Source organism: Rana temporaria, chromosome 3, assembly GCF_905171775.1.
Source record: "Rana temporaria chromosome 3, aRanTem1.1, whole genome shotgun sequence".
Lineage (NCBI taxonomy): Eukaryota > Metazoa > Chordata > Amphibia > Anura > Ranidae > Rana > Rana temporaria.
The window spans coordinates 29,737,667-29,760,946 of record NC_053491.1 but is presented as its reverse complement, the minus strand read 5'-3'; the positions used below and the strand labels follow the sequence as shown (position 1 = coordinate 29,760,946).

General features: G+C 47.1%; 1 protein-coding gene across 2 annotated transcripts in view; it reads left to right on the top strand.

The window, feature by feature from the left end:
• Positions 1-23,280, top strand: part of SLCO3A1 (solute carrier organic anion transporter family member 3A1) — a 508,525-nt gene that overhangs the window by 408,705 nt on the left and 76,540 nt on the right. Inside the window, exons 6-7 of one of the 2 annotated variants that reach the window (XM_040342366.1) lie at positions 199-397; positions 16,978-17,113. In XM_040342366.1, coding sequence (XP_040198300.1) covers positions 199-397; positions 16,978-17,113 — 335 coding nt within the window. Of the gene's footprint in view, positions 1-198; positions 398-16,974; positions 17,114-23,280 lie in introns of both variants that reach the window. The other variant, XM_040342365.1, reaches the window with a different exon arrangement.

Sequence of the window (23,280 nt, the reverse complement as noted above, 5' to 3'; positions counted from 1 at the left end):
ACGGGGACTTCTTCAGCCGATGAACATTTTACCCTTGCAGTTTGGGGAAAGAGGGGGCACTGGAAGGGTACATTCACTTTAAACATCTGCAGCTCTGCTATTTTCTGATACTTTCACATTTGTTGCAGGAAATTAATATAATTATATAATAATAATAATATAATGGTAGTGATATAATACTCTGTCGTCTTCTTCTAGGTATGACAGCAATACCATGTGCCTGCTTAGGCATTTTCCTAGGTGGACTTCTGGTGAAGAAACTAAGTTTGTCTGCCCTTGGTGCCATCCGAATGGCAATGCTGGTGAACCTAGTGTCCACAGCCTGCTACGTGTCCTTCCTCTTCCTGGGCTGTGACACGGGGCCCGTAGCAGGAATAACTGTTCCCTATGGAAACGTGTGAGTATTACCAACTGACATTTTCTGCAGTAGCCTAACATTGTTGTATACCATTGACTGATACTTTCTGCTCAATGATGCAGTTTTGCCAAGCTAAGTCGCTGCCGTACAAAAGGTCAAGTTTACTTAATTTAAGCGATGAAACAGATGTCGCTAAAGGATTTTATCGCCGCGCAGCTCTACAACACAAGCTGAGCAGAACACGCTGTTAAAGTCAGCCAGCCAGCATTTTAAGAAGGTCTTTATAAAAGGAGTTAAATGTGACAGGAGTACTTATTACTGCGCTTACATAAATCTTTAGCGGTATTGATACGCCATAATTAGTCATATTCTGTTCTGTTTTTATTTTCCTGCAGACGATTTAGAGAAACAGACACTTAAGGCTGTTATAATGAAAATGTCAGGGCCATTTATCCTTGTTGTAAATACATATAAAAGCACCTCTTATAAATTCTTCAATTCTGATTTGACAGCTGATGTAAGCACAATCTATACATTTAGAGATACATAAAGTAGCTGCTTGCCTTATATTAATGTAAAAATAAAATAGGAAAAAATAAAAAATAACTTGAGACTGTGGGCCAGATTCACAGACAAATACGTTGCGCAGCGGCGGCGTAACGTATCCCATTTACGTTACACCGCCGCAAGTTTACAGCGTAAGTGCCTGATTCACAAAGCACTTTCCTTGTAAACTTGCGGCGGTGCAACGTAAATCCGCTCGGCGCAAGCCCGCCTAATTCAAATGGGGCGGGCACCATTTAAATTAGGCGCGTTCCCGCGAACGTACTGGGCATGCTCCGTCCGGCAAATTACCAGACGTGCATTGCGCTAAATGACGTCGCAAGGACGTCATTGGTTTCGACGTTGACGTAAATGGCGTCCAGCGCCATTCACGGACGACTTACGCAAACTACGTGAATTTTAAAATTTTGACGTGGGAACAACAGCCATACTTAACATTGGCTAGGCCACCTAGAGGGCAGCCTTAGTTTTACGCGGCGTATCTCGATGGAAACAACGTAAATTTAGAGCGACGGGTAAAGCGTACGTTCGTGAATCGCCGTAACTAGTCATTTGCATATTCTACGCCAACCGCAATGGAATCGCCACCTAGCGGCCGGCCTAGAATTGCATCCTAAGATCCGACGGTTTAAGTCAATTACACCTGTCGGATCTTAGGGCTATCTATGCGTAACTGATTCTATGAATCAGCCGCATAGATACGACGGGCGGATCACAGAGATACGACGGCGTATCAGGAGATACGCCGTCGTATCTCTTTTTTGTGAATCTGGCCCTGTATTCTTTGTCTAATGTGATGAAAGATTCTATGGCCCGGATTCAGATACATTTTCGTATATATCGGCGGGCGTAACGTATCTCAGATACATTACGCCGTCGTAACTTAGGGCGCAAGTTCCATTTTTAGAAAGAACTTGCGCCCTAAGTTACGGCGGCACAGTGTAAATGTGTCGGCGTAAGCCCGCCTAATTCAAATGTGGATGATGTGGGCGTGTTTTATTTAAATTACTTGTGACCCCAGGTAATTGAAGTTTTTTTACGAACGGCGCATGCGACGTCCGTGAACGTTTCCAAGTGCGCATGCTCCAAATTACGCCGCAAACTGTCAATGCTTTCGACGTGAACGTAACTTACGTACAGCCCTATTCGCGAATGACTTGCGTAAACGACGATGTCCATACCTAACATGACCTACCCCTGCTTTATGAGGGGTAACTTTACGCCGGAAAAAGCCTTACGCAAACGACGTAAAAAAATGCGCCGGGCGGACGTACGTTTCTGAATTGGCGTATCTACCTAATTTGCATATTCCTCGCGTAAATCTATGGAAGCGCCACCTAGCGGCCAGCGTAAATATGCAGCCTAAGATACGACGGTGTAAGACACTTACGCCGGTCGGATCTTAGGGAAATCTATGCGTAACTGATTCTAAGAATCAGGCGCATAGATACGACCCCGCAAACTCAGAGTTACGACAGCGTATCTGGAGATACGCTGTCATAACTCGTATCTGAATCCGGGCCTATATTTGTTTCTTAACCACTTCAGCCCTGGACCATTTAGCTGGCCTAAGACCAGAGCACTTTTTGCGATTCGGCACTGCGTCGCTTTAACTGACAATTGCGCGGTCGTGCGAACATTGCTCCCAAACAAAATTGACGTCCTTTTTTTTTTTCCATAAATTGAGCTTTCTTTTGGTGGTATTTGATCACCTCTGCGTTTTTTATTTCTTGCGCTATAAACAAAAAAAGAGCGACAATTTTGGAAAAAAAAGCGATATTTTCTACTTTTTGCTATAATAAATATCCCCCTCCCAAAAAATATATATATATATATATATATATATATATATATATATATATATATATATATATATATATATATATATATATATATATATATATATATATATATATAAAAATTGTTTTCCTCAGTTTAGGCCGATATGTATTCTTCTAAATATTTTTGGTAAAATAAAAATCGCAATAAGCGTTTATTGATTGGTTTGCACAAAAGTTATAGCGGCTACAATATATAGAGGATAGTTTTATGGAATTTTTATTAATAATCTAGTTCTTATTTTAACTTTAACCACTAGTGACCAGCTCACGATACACTGCAGCAGGTCAGCTCTCCTGCGGAAATCGACATGCCTGTACATCGGTCCATGCAGGGTGGCAAGCAGGCGTGGGTGCCTCGGGAGTGTGCCCATGGGTCCCGCAGACTAGATGTCCGCCGGCGACCCGTGATTGTGGTAAGGAGAGGCAGAACAGGGAACTGCCTATGTAAACAATGCAATTCCTCGCTCTGCCTAGTGACATGACAGAGATCTACTGTTCCCAGTGATCGGGAACAGCGATTTCTGTCATGTTCCAGTTAGCCCACCCCCCCCCCACAGTTAGAACACACCCAGGGAACACAGTTAACCCCTTGATTGCCCCCTAGTGTTAACCCCTTCACTGCCAGTGACATGCATACAGCAATCAGTGCCTATATATATATATATATATATACAAGTGCCTATATATTCCTTCTGACTTTTTAAAATTGCACAAGACTGAAAAAGGAGGCCTTTAATCTCTCCATCGCAATATGCACCCTATCAAATGGAGATATTCCACTTGATGTGGATTCCAGTTGATATTGTTCTTTGGTGATTTTAAAATAAACAATTTCGGTTCCATTGTATCTCTATGAAAAATGTTATGAAACCCTATATAAAATTGTATATCCTCTATTATCTATGTATGTCTGAGGAGTTTATCCACTTGCCGACCTCCTCATGTACATTTACGTCAGCAGAATGGCACGGACAGGCACAATCACGTACCTGTACGTCCTCTGCTTGACGTGGGTGGGGGGTCCGATCGGGACCCCCCCCCCCGGTACATGCGGAGGTCGGGTCCCCTCGGAGAGCGATCCGGGACGACGGCGCGGCTATTTGTTTATAGCCGCTCCGTCGCGATCGCTCCCCGGAGCTGAAGAACGGGGAGAGCTGTGTGTAAACACGGCTTCCCCGTGCTTCACTGTGGTGGCGCATCGATCGAGTGATCCCCTTTATAGGGGAGACTCGATCGATGAAATCAGTCCTACAGCCACACCCCCCTACACTAGTAAACACATACACAGTGAACACTAAATGTTACAGCGCCCCCTGTGGTTAACTCCCAAACTGCAACTGTCATTTTCACAATAAACAATGCAATTTAAATGCATTTTTTGCTGTGAAAATGACAATGGTCCCAAAAATGTGTCAAAATTGTCCAAAGTGTCCGCCATAATGTCGCAGTCACGAAAAAAATCGCTGATCGCCGCCATTACTAGTAAAAAAAATAAAAAAAATAAAAATGCAAAAAAACTATCCCCTATTTTGTAAACGCTATACATTTTGCGAAAACCAAACGATAAACGATTATTGCGATTTTTTTTTTTAACCAAAAATAGGTAGAAGAATATGTATCGGCCTAAACTGAGGAAAAAAAAAATGATATATGTTTTTGGGGGATATTTATTACAGCAAAAAGTAAAAAATATTGCATTTTTTTCAAAATTGTCGCTCTATTTTTGTTTATAGCGCAAAAAATAAAAACCACAGAGGTGATCAAATACCACCAAAAGAAAGCTCTATTTGTGGGGAAAAAAGGACGCCAATTTTGTTTGGGAGCCACGTCGCACGACCGCGCAATTGTCTGTTAAAGCGATGCAGTCCCGAACTGTAAAAACCCCTTGGGTCTTTAGCCAGCATATTGGTCCGGGGCTTAAGTGGTTATTTACTAAAGGCAAATCCACTGTGCACTACAAGTACAGTCGCTATAGATCTGAGGGGGACATGCATGATTGGATGATAGAAATCAGCAGAGCTTCCCCTCATTTCAGAGCTTCCTCTCAGATCTACAGCGACTGCACTTCCAAGTGCACTTTTAGTGCACTTGTGCACAGTGGATTTGCCTTTAGTAAATCAACCCCAATGTGTTCATGTTTGTAGATTTCATTTGTGTACTCCTGAGGAAGATCATTCGAAACACGTTGAGTTTTCTGGTAAATTATTACAGTACATCTATGTGAACCTAAAAATATACATATTTTATGTCTGCAGCATGTCCGGTTTTTCTGTTTGTATCTATGTCCAAATAACATTTCCAAAATGTTATATATCTGTTAACTGTTTTTCCACCAAAAGTCCATGGCTACTTAATATTGCTTAAAGATGTCAACCAATACCTTGTCTACTAGATTTATACACAGCACATATGTGACACAGTCCTTGTACCCACAAAATATGCTTTAATTGCTATACTACAAAGAAAGTCTCAGAGTACCCCCTTACATCGGTGACGAGTTGAAAAAGCCCCTTTACTTTGGTTTTAGTGATGACATGCCCCTTTTCATTTGTGGTCAGTGGTAATATGTCCCTCCTACATTGGTGTCAGTAATGAAATACCCCCTTACATATGTGATCAATGGTAATGTGCCTCTCTATATTTTTTTTTTCCTCAAACAAATGTTTTTATTGAGCATATATAAAAAAAAGACAGTTTACAATCTCCAGAGCATATTCACATTGAAAATCACATGGGAGAGTACACATAAAACAAAACTTTGTACTACATTCAAAACTCTGCATCATGGTAAAATTCCCTGCAACAAATCCCGTCTCCTCCCCCTGCGGGGCTTATAAGGTTGCTCCCAACCCGGCTGAAAAGGGTTCTAAAATAACCTGTCGTATACCAAATCTATTGGGGCAAGTCCAGGAACGTCAAGCCATTGGGCCCATAACTTCTCATATTTGCCGCTAGTCCCTCGTTTCTGATACACCACCTTCTCCAACCTCAGAGTGACTCCCATTTGTTTAACCCATTCCTGCACTGTCGGTGGTTCAGTGTCTTTCCAGTGTCTCAGTATTAACAAGCGGGCCTGAAACAGAGCTCTACCTATAGCCTGTCTGGGTATATCCTCTACCAGGAGACCCTCCGTGATCCCCAGGAGACACACCTTGGGCTCCAAAGGAACCTGAGCCCGAAAGGCCCTGTTAATCGTATCCACCACCCCTGACCAATACAGATGGAGCTTCGGGCATCGCCACAGGAGGTGAATGAGATCTCCATGGTCTCTACAGCATCTAGTACAGCAGGGGTCTACCCCCAGTCCCATCCTCGCCAGCCTGGCCGGCGTGTAATGAACCCGTAGGAGTATGTACAGCTGTGAAAGTCTCTGTGCCACGTTTAGGGAGCAAGCGGGAACCGCCTGCAAGGCCTCTTCCCACTGCTCATCCTCAAACGCTCCTACATCCTGTTCCCACCGCGCCACCGCCCTGTGAGGGGCACCTGGTAAAAAGAGGTTGAGCAGCATAGCATAGCAGCTGGATATAAATCCCTTGTAGGAGGACACATCCGATAGGTAATTAAAGACCGGTGCCACATTCATGACCCATATGTCATCCTCCCGTTGGGCTTCATATGCATGTTTGAGTTGTAGGTAGTAAAAATGCATGGAAGTCGGGAGCTGAAAGTCAGCCCTGAGCTCAGCAAAAGGTTTCAGTCGTCCTGCCCTTACAATGTGTGTCATGAGGGATATGCCATGTTGTTTCCACCTTGAACCATACGGTATTTTCGCTATCTCGCGGTAGTGTAAGTTGTCCCATACGGGGCTATATTTAGTGTACCCAGTCACACCCTGCATCATCCTGACCTTGTTCCAGACTTTCTGCATGAGTACATATGTGGGAAACCGTTTGTTGGATTTCGCGTATCTCAAGTCCTCTAGTCCTTCTATCACTTCCCCCCCGGTCGTGAATCTGAGCAGCGGAACCGATGAGTCCCTCAGATTCAGCTGGAGGTCCTGTTGAGGGCCAACCACCCTCGCAATATGCTGCGCCTGGGAGGCCAAATAGTAGAGCCAGGGATTGGGCAATGCCAATCCACCGGCCTCTTTTGGACATTGCAGTTGTTCAAGTTTGACCCTGGGGGGTTTTGCTAGCCAGATTAAAGAGCGGAAAATAGAATTAATAATTCTGAACTTTTTCAGAGGGATGACCATCGGGGAGTTGTGCAATATGTATAGTAATTGTGGCATAAGGATCATCTTTATCAAGTTCACACACCTTGACCCAGTCCCTACAGCGATTAAGCAAGGGGGTGAGGTTGAGTCTGACATAGTCTAGCGGGCATGCGGTAACCTGGACACCGAGGTACCGAAAAGATTCGGAGACCGGGATGTCTTGAATAGTATGTATGGGTAGGAGAGGCCGTCGATCAAGCAGCAGCAAAGAGGACTTAGTCCAATTAATGGTCAGGCCCGAATATACGCCAAACCTCCGGACCACCTCCATGGCCTCCGTCAATGACCCGGTCGTGTCCCCAAGAAGCAGCATGGTATCGTCGGCGTATAACATAATTTTCTCGTGCAGGTCCCCAAAATGGAATCCCTGAATCAATGGATCCGTCCGTATCATGACCGCGAGAGGCTCAATGGCTAGGGCACCCCTGTCTCATGCCCCTGTGCAGGTCGAAAGTGCGCGACACCCTGCCACCCTCCCTTATCGCCGCCACCGGGGATGAGTACAGGAGTTGGACCCAAGAAATGAATCCCTCTCCAAACCCAAATTTTCGCATCACCGCCCAAAGATATTCCCATTCGATGCTATCAAACGCCTTGTGTGCGTCGAGAGACAGCAAAGCTCTGTCCCCCATATTATCCGCCTGGGATTGCATGTTGAGAAAGAGTCTCCTCAAGTTTATAGCCGTCGATTTCTGCAGCATAAACCCCGACTGGTCAGAGTGAATAATAGTGGATATGGCACCATTCAACCTGACCGCCAGGACCTTTGCGAGAACCTTTACATCATTCTGTAACAGGGAAATTGGTCTGTAGGATCCTGGGTCAAGCGGGTCTTTGTCGGGCTTTAGGATCAGGACAATGTTTGCTCTGGTCATGGACGTGGGGAGAGTACCCACCTCCCTTGCGGCATTGAACACCTTCAAGAGACGTGGAAGCATCAGTTCCCCATACTGTTTGTATATCTCCACAGGGAGACCATCGTCTCCGGGTGCCCCACGTGGTAGGTATCACATGGGTAGGTACAGAGCATGATGGGACTGTGAGGCCTATATAGGTCCGATGCAAGGCGCGCATCCGTCATTTCAGCGAGAAGGACCGGCGTGTCAACATCGGGAGAAGAAGAGAAGTGAAGAACATGACGTCACAGCACGGAAGAAGAACTCACAGCACGGAAGAAGACGTACAGCACGGAAGAAGGGACCGGACTGCGAGACGAAGAACCGGGGTGCGACGAGTCAACAGCGGAGAGCGGCGAACATAGAAGGAGACCCCCCGGATAGCGGAGAAGACCCGTCGGGATAGCGGAAGAAGAAGAAAAGCCCCGCCGAAGACGCCGGAGGAAACCCGCCGGGGGGGTGGGGGCTTTTTTAAAAGCCACCCCCCCCCCCCGGCGGTGGAAGAGAACCAGACGGCGGCCCCCACCCACCCGAAGACGTCAAAGAAGAAGCTCCCCCTGGTAAAAGAGCTAATAAAGAAGACAGGGGGCGGCCTCCGGAGCAGACTAATAAAATATTTTAATACCCTGTGTGGTTTATTTGTGTTTTTACCACTTTTCTTGCAGGTGAATGGGTAGGGGTACGATGTACCCCATACTCATTCACTTAGGGTGGGGGGCCGGTATCTGGGGGCCCCCTTATTAAAGGGGGCTCCCAGATTCCGATAAGCCTCCCCGCCCGCATACCCCGACAACCAACGGCCAGGGTTGTCGGGAAGGGGCCCTGTCCTCATCAACATGGGGACAGGGTGCTCTGAGGTGGGGGGGCCGCAGTGCGCCCCCCTGCCCCAGAGCACCCAACCCCCCCATGTTGAGGGCATGCAGCCTGGTACGGCTCAGGAGGGGGGGGGGCGCTCGCCCGTCCCCACTCCCTTCCTGGCTGGCCGGGTAGCGTGCTTTGGATACGGGTCTGGTATGGATTGTAGGGGGACCCCCTACGCCATTTTTTTCGGCGTAGGGGGCTCTCCTTACAACCCATAACAGACCTAAGGGCCCGGTATGCTCCTGAGGGGGGGACCCATGCCGGATTTTTATTTAAAATCCGGCGGGGACTTCCCCCTCAGGATTCATAACAAACGCCGCACACGTGTAGAATTGGCGGGAATCCAAGTCGGATCTCCCGTCGCTTCTATGACGCGCTTGCTGGGATGTGCTGTCACTATTCCAGTGAGTGTGAGATGTCGGCGAGATCTCGGCACCATGTCGCCGAGTATCAGCGCGACGCTGTCGTGCTAAAAACACAATATCACAAACACCTACTGTAGTTCTCTTCAACGGGTCTTGCAGACCCATAACATTCCACAATAATACAGTTACCGTCGCCATCAGGGGGGTTGTTGCATGTCACCAGACTGGGAAAAGACTCCTCGACTCCCTCCACCCGCCACCCCCTTAGTAGAAAAAGCCGTGGCGGACCTCAGGACTCGTAATAGATACAGGTTGGTCAACCAAGTGTAGAGGGAAGAGCATGATCTCCCATGAGAAAAAATAGAAAAAAGCAGAAACAAGTCAAAAAAAGCTCTGGAGTAAATTGAAACAATGTGATGGACATAAATACACAGCCGTGTATCAGGGCATTTCGCCAATTTCTTCCGTTGCAGGCCAACCGCCCGTGAGGGGTGTGTGCGCGTCTGCCCACAGGACCTTTTGTAAACTCAAACTGCGGGGTGCCAACTGGCAACCCCGAAAACCTTGGGACAACAGGTCCCTGCATTCTTCCAGGTAAGTAGCACCAGTGGCTGCGGCCACTGCTCCCCTCATTGCTGGGTGCAACAATAACAGCATTTCCGAACTCGCATTTCAGAGCAACAAAGAAAAAGGATATTGAGTGTTTCCGGCAGGGCCCTCATCCGAGGGACAACATAGGCAGTGCATAAGCTAATGGGCCATAGTGTCAGCCATCTTCCGCAGGAGGCCTCCTCACCTGGCGTAGTGCCCCCTCATTAGCGTCCAGCCAGTCTGAGGCGTCAGCAGGGTGTTCAAAAAAGTGGGCCTGACCATTCAAAATGACTCGAAGTCTTGCAGGGTATAGCATGGCATATGGGGCCTGCACCTTCTGCAGGCGTTTCGTGCCTCTCTACATTGGTGTCAGTGGTAATGTGCCCCCCTACATTGGTATCAGTGGAGAAGTCTCCTATGACACTGGTTCCAGTGATGAAGTACCCCCCTTACGTTGGTATCAGCAACAAAGTGCACCCCTACATTGGTATCAGTGGTAATGTGCCCTACTACATTGGTGTCAGTAATGAAATACCCCCTTACATTTGTGATCAATGGTAATGTGCCCCCCCCTACATTGGTATCAGTGGAGAAGTCTCCCATGACATTGGTTCCAGTGATAAAGTACCCCCTTATATTGGTGTCAGCAACAAAGTGCCCCCCTACCTTGGTGTCAGTTTTAATGTGCCCCCCTACATTTGTGTCAGTGATGAAGTACCCCCTTACATTTGTGATCAGTGGTAATATGCCCCTCCTACATTTGTGTCAATGGTCATGTGCCCCCCCCCCCCTACATTGGTATCAGTGGAGAAGTCTCCCATGATATTGGTTCCACCTCCTTATATTGGTGTCAGTGGTAATGTGCTCACCTACCAATGTCAGTGAAGAAGTGACACTGAGGGGCCACTGCACTAGTAACCACTAATGTAACACAGTTAGGTAGATTCAGAAAGAGTTAGGCCGGCTTAACTACAGATAAGCCGACCTAACTTTGAATCTGCACCGACCTATGTTTAAGTGTATTCTCTAACAGAGATACACTTAAACATACCTAAGATAGGACGGCTTGCGCCGTCCAATCTTAGATTACAATGTTTTGGCTGATCGCTAGGTGGCGCTTCCATTGCAGCCGGCATAGATTATGTAAATGAGCTTGTACCTCGATTCACGAACGTACTCGCGGCCGCCGCAGTCGAATTACGTCGTTTCCGTAAGAGATAGGCCGCCTAAAGTTAGAGCTATGCTCTAGTGGACTAGTAATGTTAAGTATGGCCGCCGTTCCCGCCGCGAAATTCGAAATGTTTACATCGTTTGCGTAAGTCGTCCGCGAATCGGGATTTACATCGTTTACATCCACGTCGAAATCAATAGGCCCGTACGGCGTACTTAGCCGCAATGCGCACTGGGATATGTAGGCGCCCGGCGCATGCGCAGTAGCAAAGAAATTCAAAAAACGTGAGGTCAAGCCTCATTTCCATACAACATGCCCCCCTCCAACCAATTTGAATTAGGCGCCCTTACGCCCGCTCGTTTGAGGCTACGCCGCCGTAGATTAGCAGGTAAGTAGATTGAAAATCACTACTAGCCTAACTAATTTACGGCGGTGTAGCCTAAACAGGCTAGGCTACGCCCCGCAACTATAAGCCAATGTACCTGAATCTACCTATATATTTATAACTCACACAGCCCTCATGCTCCTCCTCCTAGACTCTGACTGTGGCTTCTCCTTTCTGTGGCTGCAGCTCATCCTGGGCTTTGACAACAAGCGGGTCCTCAAATCTGCTGCTGCCGCACACTCCACCCTACTGCCACCTTATATTGAGATAGTCTGTTATTGCACATTGTGGGTGGGAGCATAGGTGGGCAGCGGGCAAAACTATAGGGCAACAGCGCCACTACTGCCTCTTATTTGGCCAAAAATCAACACAAAAAAAAAAAGAGGAGCTGGTACAGTTATCAACCTTGATATTTCATTAGTAGCTTTGAAGCCTATTTTTTTTACGCACATGTACTGTAGATTTTCATAATCAAATGTGTAAATAGAATGTGGAAAGGATCTTCAAACACGGCACCAGCGTGTGAAGGTCCTCAGATCTTTCTCAGTGATTGGCAATGGTCTTTGAAGATTGCTCCCATCTATCATTAGACGTGGACCAGTGACATCTGTTGCAGTTCCTCTGCCCTGTACGGGTGTCTATAAATTATTTGTTAGTTCTCCAGCTTGTCTGTTGGCTTTATTTTTAATGCATTTTATCCAAGACGACATAGTACAGAAAGCTTGGGCAGTCTGGAAATTCAGAGATAGAAGATAAAACTTCTACTAGTCAAATACATAAATACCTGGAATGGCCGTACTGCAAAAGAGAGCACTTCACAAAGTATTTCAGACAGTCTCAGCGTTTATTGATGTTTAAACCAAGCCAAAGTGTTCAAAGTGCACTTCTTACCTGCTTTAAACCGCAATAAATGTCACACCTGACATTTCACAGTCTTTTAAGAGAGCAGCGCGTTGCTTCTTCTTTTTTTTTTTTTTTCTACAATGATCCTTTGTTACAATAGATCCTGGTAAACTGACAGACCATATACAACGGACTACAATAGTCAGATTCGAGTAGGGTGCCGCATCTTTAAGGCGGCGTAGCGTATCGTATTTACGCTACGCCGCCTTAAGTCAGAGAGGCAAGTACTGTATTCACAAAGTACTTGCCTCCTAACTTACGGCGGCGTAGCGTAAATGGGGCCGGCGTAAGCGCGCCTAATTCAAATTAGGATGAGGGGGTGTGTTTTATGTTACTGGGGGGGGTGACCCGACGTGATTGACGTTTTTTTTTACGAACGGCGCATGCACCATCCGTGTACATATCCCAGTGTGCATTGCTCCAAAGTACGCCGCAAGGACGTATTGGTTTCGACGTGAACGTAAATTACGTCCAGCCCCATTCACGGACGACTTACGCAAACGACGTAAAATTTTCAAATTTCGATGCGGGAACGACGGCCATACTTAACATTGGGTACGCCACCTAGGGGGCAGGTTTAACTTTACACAGCGTATCTCTTACGGAAACGGCGTATCTTTACTGCGACTGGCGCATGTACGTTCGTGAATCGGCGTATCTAGGCATTTACATATTCTACGCCGAACTCAACAGAAGTGCCACATCTAGCGGCCAGCCTAAATATTGCACCCTAAGATACGACCGCACAGGCTGTCGTATCTTAGCTAGGTTTAAGTGTATCTCAGTTTGAGAATACACTTAAACTTACGACGGCGCAGATTCAGAGTTACGTCAGCGTATCTACTGATACGCCGGCGTGAATCTTTCTGAATCTAGCTACTAGATTACAGTTGTCATTTGTAAAATTACACTTTGGTTGAGGAAATGAATGTAAATCTGTTAGCCATTTTCATAAATTTACTAAAAAGAAAGAGAACTTTAATAACTGGGAAAAATAACCAACTGATAGCTATATAATAGCCCAAATATAGACGTTTGTCTCTGCCCATTGTAAATTATGCAGTTTATAACAGAAAAAAATGGTAAAGTAAAGGCTTTTCTGTTGCCGTTTATCAATTACCAGTTGCCATTTTCTGCCTAAAAGTCTGGATAAAAACATAAATCTGATTGCCGGAAACTTTGCTTCAGTTTGATGTTTAATATAATTGCAAGTACCATATACAGGGCCGGACTTGCCATTGGGCTTGACTGGGCTCAAGCCCATGGGCCCCGCCCAAAAGGGGGCCCCGGGCCCAATCGCGGCAAGCGTCTTCCGTAATTTTGCGGAAGTCCCCTCCTGCAAATTTGCGGCAATCCCCTCCCGCAACTTTGCGGCAATCCCCCGTTCGCAGCAAATTTCGGCACCCCTGCAGCTGTGTAAGGGGCACCAAAATTACTGAAGGCGGCCCTCTGTCCAGCGGCTGCCCCCCACTCAACAACTATGATCGGTCAGCGGTAACAACCCACCCCCCTGCTTCTCTGCTCCAGAGGGTCCCTTCGATTATTAAGCCCAGGGGCCCCCACCACCCTAAATCCTGCCCTGACAGTATATATTTGAGGATAAGCCAAGTTTTTCAGCACATTTTCTTGCGCTGAAAATGCCCCCCTCGGCTTATACTCGAGTCACCTTTTTGCGCCTGATCTCTCGGATTTGGGGACCTGGTCCGGTATCCAGTACTTGGCACACATGTAGTCCCACTCTTCCTCTACAAGTGTACAACGTTTGTTGTCTGGAGGACCTACGGCTGGGGAGTACTGATTTTTCAAACCCGGGCACCCCTTCCATAGACTCCCATGTTAAATGGTAATTTCTCCGGTGAGTCTGGGGACCCGGTACTGACCGGTCGTATGTCCCCTGGACCCAGAACAGGGCACACATGTAGCCCCATTTCTCCTCTATAAGTGTACAATGTTTGTTGTCTGGGGAACCTACAGCTGGGGAGCACCGATTTTTCAAAGCCGGGCACTCCTTCCATAGACTCCCATGTTAAACGACAGTCTAGTCATGGGCACAGTGAGGCATGGGCACAGTGAGGCATGGGCACAGTGTGGCATGGACACAGTGAGGCATGCACATGGACACAGTGAGGCACAGTGAGTTATGCAGATGGACACCCTTGGCTTATACTAGAGTCAATAAGCTTATATTCGGGTCGGCTTATAGTCGAGTATATACAGTACTTCTATAGCATCAATACTTTAGGCAGAACTTTACATATGTATACTATGTATTATTATTATAATACACAATTTATATAGCACCAACAGTTTACGCATCGCTTTACAATGTATAGGAGGGACAACACAATTACAGTACAGTTCAATATACAGGCATACCCCGCTTTAAGTACACTCACTTTACATACACTCGCGAGTAAGGACATACCCGTGAGTGTATGTAAAGTGCCTTACAAGTACTGTACAGACATTTTGCAGCCGCAGTAGAAGGAGCTGAAGCTCCGAGAGCATGGCCCGCCCTGTTCCCGGGGTGCCCCTGACACCCCCACTACAGCCCCTGGGACCTCAACTACAGCTTCTGACACCCCCACTACAGCCCCTGAGACCTTAACTACAGTCCCTGACCACCCACTACACCCTAGAAGTTAAAAAAGGTATTGTTTCACTTTAAGTACATTTTCGTTTTACATACATGCTCTGGTCCCATTGTGTACTTAAAAGTGGGGTATGCCTTGTAAAAGGTACAGGAGGGCCCTGCTCATAGAGCTTACATTCTAAAGGAAGGGGGGTGGTGGTACAAAAGGTAATAGCTGCAGAGAATGATTTGATGGGGGTGGCTCGTGGACAGTTGTTAGGTGGGTGTGGGATAGGCTTCCCAGAATAAATGAGTTTTCGGGGATCTCCTAATGGTGGACAGGGTAGAGGCTGATCGGACATACTGGGGCAGGGAGTTCCAGAGGATGGGGGAGGCTCTGGAGAAGTCCTGAAGGTGAGCATGGGAGGAGGTAACAAGGGAGCTAGAAAGCAGGAGGTCCTGGGAGGAGCGGAGGGGACGATTTGGGTGATATCTGCAAATGAGGTTGGTGATGTAGATGGTGGCGATGTTGTGTGTGTGTATATATAATATTGTCAAAAGTATTGGGACACCTGCCTTAACACGCACATGAACTTTAATGGCATGCCAGTCTTATTGAGTTGGCCCACCCTTTGCAGCTATAACAGCTTCAACTCTTCCTGTCAAGGTTCTAATGCTTTCTCATTGTGTCCAAAACTAAAATACACAATCAACCCATGAGTATAAGGGTAAATGTGGTGGATTTTTAGTTATAATACTGATACTGTAAAACAGTGGTCTCCAAACTGCGGCCCAGTTGCCAGATGCGGCCATTTGCTTGCCTTTATTCCTCCTACTGACACCAACTATGGGGGAATATTTTTTGCCACTGACACAAACAATGGAGGACTGTTCCTCCCACTGATGGGCACCCTTCCACCTACTGCTACCAATGATTGGGCACTATTCCTCCAATTGACAACAATGATGGAGTACTATTCCTCCCACTAATGCCAATGATGGGGCACTATTTCTCCCACTAATGCCAATGATGGGGCACTATTCCTCCCACTAATGCCAATGATGGGGCACTATTCCTCCAACTGATACCAGTGATAGGGGAACTATTCCTCCAACTGATACCAGTGATGGGGCACTATTCCTCCAACTGATACCAATGATGGGGCAATATTCCTCCCACTGATACAAAAATTGGGGCACTATTCCTTCACTGACATGAATGATGGAACACTATGCTTTCACTGACACCAATGATGCAACACTATTCCTCCTCCTGACACCAACATTCAGGCATAATTTCTCTCATTGAAACCAATGATGGGGCACAGTTCCTCCCACTAAAGATTTGGCATTGTTTACTCCCACTGACCCCAGGACGTTTTCTACTCCCACTGGTCACAGTCCGGCCCCTATAATGTCTGAAGGACAGTAAACATTTTTTTAGACAGTTTGGAGACCCCTACTGTAAAATAACAATAATTTGCTGGATTTTACTTTTTGACTTTAGGAATTGCTTCATACTTGATCTCCATGTAACAGACCACAGACACTCACTCCATTGTCACATAAGACAACCAAACTGATAAGAGGCATGGAGGAGCTCAGCTATGAGGAGAGATTAGAGGAACTGAATTTATTCTCTCTTGAGAAGAGAAGAATAAGGGGGGATATGATCAACATGTACAAATATATAAGGGGTCCATATAGTGAACTTGGTGTTGAGTTATTCACTTTACGGTCATCACTGAGGACAAGGGGGCACTCTTTACGTCTAGAGGAAAAGAGATTTCATCTTCGAATACGGAAAGGTTTCTTCACAGTAAGAGCTGTGAAAATGTGGAACAGACTCCCTCCAGAGGTGGTTCTGGCCAGCTCAGTAGATTGCTTTAACAAAGGCCTGGATACTTTCCTAAATGTACAGAATATAACTGAGTACTAAGATTTGTAGATAAAGTTGATCCAGGGAAAATCTGATTGCCTCTCGGGGGATCAGGAAGGAATTTTTTTCCCCTACTGTAGCAAATTGGATCTCATGCTCTGCTGTGGTTTTTTGCCTTCCTCTGGATCAACTGTGGGTATGGAGTTGGGTGTATGGGATTGTACTGTGTTTTTTTTGTTTGTTTATTTTTTTTGTGGTTGAACTGGATGGACTTGTGTCTTTTTTCAACCTGACTAACTATGTAACTATGTAAGACGTCTACCCTTCAATCCATACTTTGTGTAAATCACGTTTTTTTTTTTTTTTTTTCAGTAGTTCTTTGGCGTCTTCATTAAACCACCAACCTCCATGCAACACTGGCTGCGAATGTCACAATGACTCCTTCTCTCCTGTTTGTGGTGCTGATGGCATAACCTACCTGTCTGCCTGCTTTGCTGGATGCAGAAAGTTTGTAAGTTCTGAAAAGACACTGGTGTACCAAAATATTAATATGTGCATTCACAGTTTTATAGGCAGGGTTCACTGGTCCTATCTAAAACATACAGTAGGTGTTTGTGATATTGTGTTTTTAGCACGACAGCATCGCGCTGATTCTCGGCGACATGGTGCCGAGATCTCGCACTCACTGGAATAGTGACAGCACATTCCAGCAAGCGCGTCATAGAAGCGACGGGAGATCTGACTTGGATTCCCGCCAATTCTACACGTGTGCGGCGTTTGTTATGAATCCTGAGGGGGAAGTCCCCGCCGGATTTTAAATAAAAATTCGGCATGGGTTCCCCCTCCGGAGCATACCGGGCCCTTAGGTCTGTTATTGGTTGTAAGGAGAGCACCCCCTACGCCGAAAAAACGGCGTAGGGGGGTCCCCCTACAATCCATACCAGACCCTTATCCAAAGCACGCTACCCGGCCGGTCAGGAAGGGAGTGGGGACGAGCGAGCGCCCCCCCCCCCTCCTGAGCCGTACCGGGCTGCATGCCCTCAACATGGGGGGGTTGGGTGCTCTGGGGCAGGGGGGCGCACTGCGGCCCCCCCACCCCAGAGCACCCTGTCCCCATGTTGATGAGGACAGGGCCCCTTCCCGACAACCCTGGCCGTTGGTTGTCGGGGTATGCGGGCGGGAGGCTTATCGGAATCTGGGAGCCCCCTTTAATAAGGGGGCCCCCAGATACCGGCCCCCCACCCTAAGTGAATGGATATGGGGTACATCGTACCCCTACCCATTCACCTGCAAGAAAAGTGGTAAAAACACAAATAAACCACACAGGGTATTAAAATATTTTATTAGTCTGCTCCGGAGGCCTCCCCTGTCTTCTTTAGCTCTTTTACCAGGGGAGGCTTCTTCTTCCGATTTCCGGGGGTCTTCTCCTGCTCTCCGGGGTCTTCACCGGGAGACCTACCCATGTGATACCTACCCACGTGGTACCTACCGGAGCATGATGGGACTGTGAGGCCTATATAAATCCGACGCAAGCCGCGCACCCGTCATTGCAGCGAGAAGAGCCGGCCGGCGTGTCAACATCTGGAGAAGGCGGAAGACGAGAAGAGAAGAAGATGACGTCACAGAAGAGCGGACTGACCGCCGCCAGTATAGCGGCGGCCAGCCCTGAAGGAAAAGGAACCGGACAGCGGGAGAAAGAACCGGGGTGCGCCGAGTCAAGAGCGGAGAGCGGTGAACATAGAAGAAGACCCCCCCCAGAGCTGAGAAGACGTCACAGAAGAGCTGAGAAGACCCCCCGGAGCGGAGAAGACGTCACAGAAGAGCGGTGAAGACCCCGGAGAGCAGGAGAAGACCCCCGGAAATCGGAAGAAGAAGCCTCCCCTGGTAAAAGAGCTAAAGAAGACAGGGGAGGCCTCCGGAGCAGACTAATAAAATATTTTAATACCCTGTGTGGTTTATTTGTGTTTTTACCACTTTTCTTGCAGGTGAATGGGTAGGGGTACGATGTACCCCATATCCATTCACTTAGGGTGGGGGGCCGGTATCTGGGGGCCCCCTTATTAAAGGGGGCTCCCAGATTCCGATCAGCCTCCCGCCCGCATACCCCGACAACCAACGGCCAGGGTTGTCGGGAAGGGGCCCTGTCCTCATCAACATGGGGACAGGGTGCTCTGGAGTGGGGGGGCCGCAGTGCGCCCCCCTGCCCCAGAGCACCCAACCCCCCCATGTTGAGGGCATGCAGCCCGGTACGGCTCAGGAGGGGGGGGGCGCTCGCTCGTCCCCACTCCCTTCCTGACCGGCCGGGTAGCGTGCTTTGGATAAGGGTCTGGTATGGATTGTAGGGGGACCCCCCTACGCCGTTTTTTCGGCGTAGGGGGTGCTCTCCTTACAACCCATAACAGACCTAAGGGCCCGATATGCTCCTGAGGGGGGAACCCATGCCGAATCTTTATTTAAAATCCGGCGGGGACTTCCCCCTCAGGATTCATAACAAACGCCGCACACGTGTAAAATTGGCGGGAATCCAAGTCGGATCTCCCGTCGCTTCTATGACGGCTTTGTCTCCATCGCGGCTGGCCAGCTCGGCGCTGGCTCCCGCGATGGGGCTCGTAGGTGCTCAATCTCGCCGAGAAAGGGAGCGAGATTGACACAATATCGCGTGCACCTACTGTACAGGACTTCTAACTCTGCCCAAAACTCTGGGCAGCATGCTGGGAATACCTTAAGTTAGTTCACCTTTGCCAAAAAACTGACTATACAGGTAAGAGATGTCAGTAGATAAAAACAAACTCTGCAGCTTTGACCAAAAAGGAATGCCCTTGCTATAGGTATAGGCCTTTTACATACCTACAGGTGCCCCTCATTTGCAAAGGTGTTTTTTTTTTTTTTTTGGTAAATATGAACTAACCTTTTAAATTGCAGCTGAGGCCATTATCATTTGTTAATAGCCATCCCCAAAACAGGGGCAAGGAATATGAAAACACCATTTAAAACAAAATGGTCTTTTATTTAATTATATCCCTGTTCTGGGGTTGGGTTATTGGCCATATTCATGTTCCCGGGGGTTCTGGAATGATCAAGCACTGGTATAAGTTTAGATCTTATGCCCCGTACACGTGATCGGAATTCCGCTCGAGCTTGGCTTGCATACACGCCGTCACACAAAAGTTCTCTGAACTTTCGACTTTCAAGATCGCGGTGACGTACAACGAGCCGAGAAAATTAAGTTCAATGCTTCCGAACATGCTTCAAATTGTTTCCGAGCATGCGTCGGAATTATGCACGTTGGAATTTTTTTCCGTCGGAAAAATTGAGAACCTGCTCTCAATCTTTTGCTGGCGGAAATTCTGACAGCAAAAGAGTGATGGAGCCTACACACGGTTGGAATTTCCGACCAAAAGCTCACATCGGACTTTCGCCGGCGGAATTTCCGACCGTGTGTATGCGGCATTTCTTTTAGATTTATAGGTGGATTCAGGTACATTGCCGCATCTTTGCGGCAGCGTAGCGTATCGTATTTACACTACGCCGCCATAAGTTAGCTAGGCAAGTACTGTATTCACAAAGTACTTGCCTGCTAAGTTACGGCGGCGTAGCGTAAATGCGACCTGCGTAAGCGCGCCTAATTCAAATTAGGCTGAGGGGGCGTGTTTTATGTTAATGGAGAATGACCTGATGTGATTGACGTTTTTTACGAACGGCGCATGCGCCGTCCGTGTACATATCCCAGTGTGCATTGCAACAAAGTACGCCGCAAGGACGTATTGGTTTCGACGTGGACGTAAATTACGTCCAGCCCTATTCACGGACAACTTACGCAAACGACGTACAATTTTCAAATTTCGACGCGGGAACGACGGTCATACTTAACATGACTAGTCCAGCTATTTGTTGGAATAACTTTACGCCTGAAAATGCCTTACGTAAACGGCGTATCTTTACTGTGACGGGCGCACGTACGTTCGTGAATAGGCGTATCTAGTAATTTACATATTCTACGCCAAACGCAATGGAAGCGCCACCTAGCGGCCAGCCTAAATATTGCACCCTAAGATACGACGGCGCAAGCCGTCGTATCTTAGATAGGTTTAAGTGTATCTCAGTTTGAGAATACACTTAAACTTAGGTCGGCGCAGATTCCGAGTTAGGTTGGCGTATCTACTGATACACCGGCCTAACTCTCTCTGAATCCAGCTATTATTCTTTAATTGTAAAGGACACCAGACCCTGTTTTTGAAACAGTCTATTATCATTTGTACAGATGTTTTGCTTTGCATCTTTTAAGGTTCTTTGCATTAGAAACAATTAAAACCTCTATAGTATATCAATGTGCTTCTACTAAACAAAATGTTTCACATACCCAAGGAAAGCAATACAAGACTGACAGACATGCGTATGCTACCAATTTCCTATCAAATTGGCATGAATAATGATCGGTATACAATAAGAACATGCTTAAAAGTTACTTGGCTCAGGGTATAGTGGTTGCTTCGTAGGCAACCAGGATCCCAAGCTTTACTGTACTAGCAATTTGTGGGAAATAGAGTGAAAGTGTGATAGTTTTCTTCTGTCACAGACCTTCTTTGTTATGTCATTGTAGAGTCCTTCCATCAGCTTTAGCTGCTGGTCCTTTTAATTTGGAAGTTTAGGTAGAAAAGCCCACATGAGACTATCCTTTCTCAATACTTCCTTCACCATAGTCTTCTATAGGTGAAAATGTTCCCAATTCAACCTCTAGAGGGCATTATTGTATCATACACGCATGTCATAGGTCGTACATGTCAAAAGGTCAAGCTATGTTGACCATTGGTTACCTAAATGCATCGTCTATACAGAATACACCTGCCAACTGACATTTGCCTAACATACAATAATAGTGTCTATGGGGCAGATCCACAGACAAGTATCTACTGATACGCCGACGTACTTTCAAATTACCCGCGTCGTATCTTTAGTTTGAATCCTCAAACCAAGATACGACGGCATCTGGGTTAGATCCGACAGGTGTACGTCCTCGTACGCCTTCGGATCTAAGATGCAATACTTCGGAGTCCGCTGGGTGCCGTTCACGTCTTTTTCCGCGTCGGGTATGCAAATGAGCTATTTCCGACGATCCACGAACGTATGCGCATTCTCTTACGCCGTCTCTAGTCGGCTTTTTCCGGCGTATAGTTAAAGCTGCTTTTTTGCGGCGTATGGTTAGATTTGCCATGTTAAGTATGGCCGTCGTTCCCGCGTCGAAATTCAAATTTTTTCGTTTTTTTGCGTAAGTCGGGAATCGGGATGGACGTAAGTCACGTCTAAGATTAAAAAATGACGTCCTTGCGACGTCATTTCGTGCAATGCACGGCGGGAAATTTCGAAACGGAGCATGCACAGTTCATTCAGCGTGGGGACGCGCTTCATTTAAATGAAACACGCCCCCCTAATCGCCAATTTGAATTATGCACCGTTATGCTGCCAGAGATAGACTACGCCGCCGTAACTTTCGGCGCGCAATCTTTCAGGATTCGAACCAAAGCCGGGAAAGTTACGGTGGCGTAGTGTATCTAGTGTATAGTGTACACTGCGCCCGTGCAGATCTCTGTGGATCTGCCCCTATGTTACCATTGGACAGTTTTCAATCACATTTGTTTGAGAAGTGTCCACTCAAACACTCAAAGACACCTGATGCCTGTTTCGATCATGTTTTTGTGCATCAGAAATCTTTCCTTGACTCCATATACAGCAAGGGCACTTGGAAACTCTTAAAAGTAGCCTACTTGTGATCTCAGCAGCATTTGCACCCATTCTTCCTACAGTACAGAAGTTTATCCAGTGTTGTGGTACATAGTAGACCTGGCTACAATAATGCCAGCCAATGCATTAATAATGGGCTGTAACAGAGTGCTAGTTCTAAAGCCCAAGGGACACCGACCACGACCTAGAGTACTAGTTAATATCCTGATATTTAGAGGAACTGTACAACATAATTCGATCTTTCTTTGCTTTGAGGATTATCTTATCAGGGTAGGCTATTAGGTCCAAATCTTTCACCAGAGTTTAGAGAATGACTGACCTAAGTTGCTCAATAAAGGAACCTTTATTGTCCTTGTAGTATCATATGCAATTTGTAAACATAGGTGAAGGACATATGGTTAGGAAGAGACAAGATCCCATAAACACAATGGCCCGGATTCACAAAGCACTTACGCCGGTGTATATCAAGTTACGCCGACGTAAGTGCAAATGTGCGCAGGACCCACAAACTAAGATACGCCTAAAAACAGGCTTCATCCCGCCGATGTAACTTGCCTACGCCGGCGTAGGGTGGGCGCACATTTACGCTGGACGCATGGTGGCGCTGCCATTGATTAGCCATTCAAATCTGCAAATGAGGAAAATACTGCGATTCACGAACCTGCGCGCGCCCGACGCAGGCTACGAGAGGTGCGCGTAAGTTGTACGTCTGGCGTAAAGTTAAGCCCCATAAAGGAGGTGTAACCCAGCAGCAGACATGTAAAGGTCTGCATCAGGGAACACAAGCCGGCCAAGCTGGCGTATGTTACGTTGGACATGTGTCTGGATGGGCGTAGGTTACGTTCATGGCGTACGCAGTGATCCGCCGTATCTTAGGCAGTTGTTCCGACGTGGTTGTGAGCATGCACACGGGGATGCGTCCATGTCACGACGCATGCG